The following is a 3,675-nucleotide window of genomic DNA, read 5'->3' as shown; positions in this document are numbered from 1 at the left end:
CCCTAGACATTCTAGTTACTCATTTAGACTTGTGTGATTAATTCTTCTCGGTGCTCAACGAGGTGACAAAGATGTGTTAAATGCTTCTTTTTTTTAAATGTGCTACTGTGAGAAAAAAAAGTACAATTTAAAATTAGGCCTGGAGGGACTTCCCTGGTGACCCAGTGGTAAAGAATCCTCCTTCCCATGCAGGGGACACAGGTGCAATCCCTGGTTGGAGAAGTAAGATCTCACGTGCTGCGGGCAGCTAAGCCCTCGCACCTCAACTATAGAGCCCACGTGCTGCAAACTACAGAGCCTACATGCTCTGGAGCCCACGCACCACAACTAGAGAAGAGAAAGCCTGCATGCCGCAACAAAGAGCCCACGTGCCATGACTAAGACCCGACACAGCCATAAAAATAAATACTTTTAAAAAACTAGGCCTAGAGAAGCATCAATAAGTGGAAAGACAGCCCATATTCATAGATTGGAAGACTTCATATTTTAAGATGTGAGTACTACCCAAAGTGATCTACAGATTTAATGCAATCCCTAGAAAATCCCAATGACTTTTGTTGCAAAAAGAGAAAAATCTGTCCTGAAATTCATATGGAATCTCAAGGGACACTGAACACCCAAAGTAATTTTGCAAATGAAGAACAAAGTTGGAGGTCTACACTTAACCAATGTCAAAACTTACTACAAAGCTGTAGTAATCAAAACACTTTGGTACTGACATAAAGACAGATGTATAGACCAATGGAATAGAATAAAGAGCCCAGAAGTAAATCTTTATATATATGATCAAATGATTGCTGACAAGGATGCCAAGAACATTCAGTCTTTTTAATAAACAGTATTGGGGGCTTCCCTGGTGGCGCAGTGGTTGAGAGTCCACCTGCCAATGCAGGGGACACAGGTTCGTGCCCCGGTCCGGGAAGATCCCACATGCCGCGGAGCGGCTGGGCCCATGAGCCATGGCCGCTGAGCCCTGCACGTCCGCAGCCTGTGCTCCGCAATGGGAGAGGCCATAACAGTGGGAGGCCCGCGTACCGCAAAAATAATAATCAGTATTGGGAAAACTAGATAGCCACATGCAAAAGAATGAAGTTGGACCCTTACTTTATACAATATATAAAATTAACTCAAAATGAGTCAGAGGCCTAAAACTATACAACTCTTGGGAAAAAAACATAGGGGGAAGCTATATGACGTTGGAATTGGCAGTAATTTCTTGGATATGACACTAAAAGCAGAAGCAAAAAGATAAAAACTAAATTGGACTACGTCAAAATTATAAATTTCTGTGCGCAAAAGACATAACACAGTGAGAAGGCAACCACAGAATGGGAGAAGATAGTTGCAAGTTATGTATCTAATAAGATGGTAATATGAAGAAGTCAACAACAGAAAATCAACCCAATTAAAAAATGGGCAAAGGACTTGACACTGCTCCAGACATACCCAAATTGCCAACAAGCATATGAAAAGATGTTCAACCTTACTCATCAGAGAAATGCAAATCAAAACCACAATGAGAAATCTATTACCTCACAACCATTAGGATGGGTACTATTTTAAACAGAAAAAAGTGTTGGTGAGGGTGTGGAGATATTGGAACTCTCATGCAGTTTGTGGGATTAGAAAATGGTGTAACCACTATGGAAAACCATATGGAGAGTCCTCAAAAATTTTGAACTGCTTGCTGTATGATCCAGCAACTCCACTTCTGAGTATATATCCAAAAGAACTGAAAACAGGGTTTAAAAGAAGCACTTGCACATGCATGTTCATAGCACTATTCACAATAGCCAAGAGGCAGAAGCAACCCAGATGTTATCAACAGATGAATGGATAATATGGTATATACATACAATGGGATATTATTCAACTTTAAAAAGGAATGAAATTTTGACACATACCACAACATGGATCAACCTTGAGGACATTATGCTTAATGAAATAAGAGGAAAATACTATATGATTCCACCTAATGAGGTACCCAGAGTAGTCAAATTCATGGAAACAAGGTAGAATGGTGGTTGTCAGGCTGGTGGGGAAGAGAGAATGGGGAGTTACTTATTTTTTATGTGGATACAAAGTTGCAATTTTGAAAGATGAAAAGAGCTCTAGATATGGACAGGTGTTAATAGTTGTAAAACATTGAATATATTTAATACAACTGAGCTGTAAATAGTAAATAGTTGGGCTTCCCTGGTGGTGCAGTGGTTGAGAGTCCGCGTGCCGATGCAGGGGACACGGGTTCGTGCCCCAGTCCGGGAAGATCCCACATGCCGCGGAGCAACTAGGCCTGTGAGCCATGGCCGCTGAGCCTGTGCGTCCAGAGCCTGTGCTCCGCAACGGGAGTGGCCACAACAGTGAGAGGCCCGCGTACCGCCAAAAAAAAAAAAAGAATAGTAAATAGTTAAGATAGTAAATTTTAACTGATTCCTATTGTTTACTTCAGATTCCAGATGAATTACATGATTTTGAAATATAAGACTTCATACATGTTTTCTTTCATCACAAAGATTCTCATGTATTTGTCTTTGTATTCTTTTAGGCTTTATAGGCCATTTTATCTTCAGCTGACCAATATGCCTTTTATAAACTATTCTGTTCAGAAGCCCTCCAGTCCATTTGATGTAGATAAGCCATCTACCACCCAAAAGGAAACTCAGGTTAAACTAAGGTTGGTTTAACCATCAAATAATTTTTTATCTTTTTAAACAAATATTTAAAATAATTCATTTAATGCCGTGTGTGTGTGTGTGTGTGTGTGTGTGTGTCTGTCTGTCTGTCTGTCTGTCTGTCTGTCTAATCACTGTTGTGCTTTCTCCCCTGGATATTTTTAATGCCCCTTTGCTAGATTTAAAATCTGCATCTCTTTTTCAAGTATATCACATTTAGACACTTTAGATGGGGGCTCTGGGGGGGAGCTTAAAAATATTTGCAAATAATTCGAATGTGTTGTTTCTTTTCAGTGATCTGAGATATTCTCCAGAATAATCGTTACATTCTGTTTGCTTCTCAATTTCTTAAAAAGAAAAATGGCTAAAAGTATTTGTTTATATAAATCTCTGCAAATTATGGCAGATGCTGTTTGATAGTTGAGGACTAAATTTTTTAAAATTATTCCTTACGTTCAGCGGTTAATCTTTTACCATATATTTCTATCAGGATCCAAACAGATGGTGATAAATGTGGTGGAATCCCAGTTCAACTCCAGTTAAAAGAGAAGAAAAAAAAGGGATATTGTGAATGTTGCTTGCAGAAATACGAAGATCTCGATACTGTAAATGTGATTTTGTATTTAGAGGGTTGATATTTCTAAAACTATGAATAATATTTGCTGTTTAAATTTTATTCTTTTGATTGTGGTTTACAACTTGGTAGTTATTTTGTAGTAGATACTTCTTTTTGATAGAATTATCTTGTATTTTAAGAACCCAAAGTAGGGAAATGTGTATTGAAAAATCATTTTTATCCACTCAACAAACATTTATTGAGCACCTGCTGTGTACCAATTACTGCTCTGGGTGAACAGCATTGAACAAAAACGACCAATTCACAACCCTTGTAAAGATTACATTCTGTGGAAGGGGAGGAGAGAGAGCTAACCACAGGATAAGAGAATAGTGAAGTATATAGAGAGATCATTAGATCAGTGCTATGAGAAAATAAAGCAGGAAT

The 3,675-nt window shown here is 38.6% G+C and overlaps 1 protein-coding gene across 2 annotated transcripts in view; it reads left to right on the top strand.

Annotated features, from left to right (window-relative positions):
* The window catches only part of DBF4 (DBF4-CDC7 kinase regulatory subunit), a 23,934-nt gene that overhangs the window by 14,221 nt on the left and 6,038 nt on the right, over positions 1 to 3,675 (top strand). For both annotated transcript variants that reach the window (XM_007447460.1, XM_007447461.1), the window contains exons 9-10: positions 2,546 to 2,674; positions 3,163 to 3,277. In XM_007447460.1, coding sequence (XP_007447522.1) covers positions 2,546 to 2,674; positions 3,163 to 3,277 — 244 coding nt within the window. The remainder of the gene's footprint in view (positions 1 to 2,545; positions 2,675 to 3,162; positions 3,278 to 3,675) is intronic.

This window comes from Lipotes vexillifer, unplaced genomic scaffold (assembly GCF_000442215.2).
Source record: "Lipotes vexillifer unplaced genomic scaffold, Lipotes_vexillifer_v1.1 scaffold474, whole genome shotgun sequence".
NCBI classification, from domain to species: domain Eukaryota; kingdom Metazoa; phylum Chordata; class Mammalia; order Artiodactyla; family Lipotidae; genus Lipotes; species Lipotes vexillifer.
The sequence above is the reverse complement of the archived record's forward strand: the minus strand, read 5'-3'. Positions and strand labels throughout refer to the sequence as shown.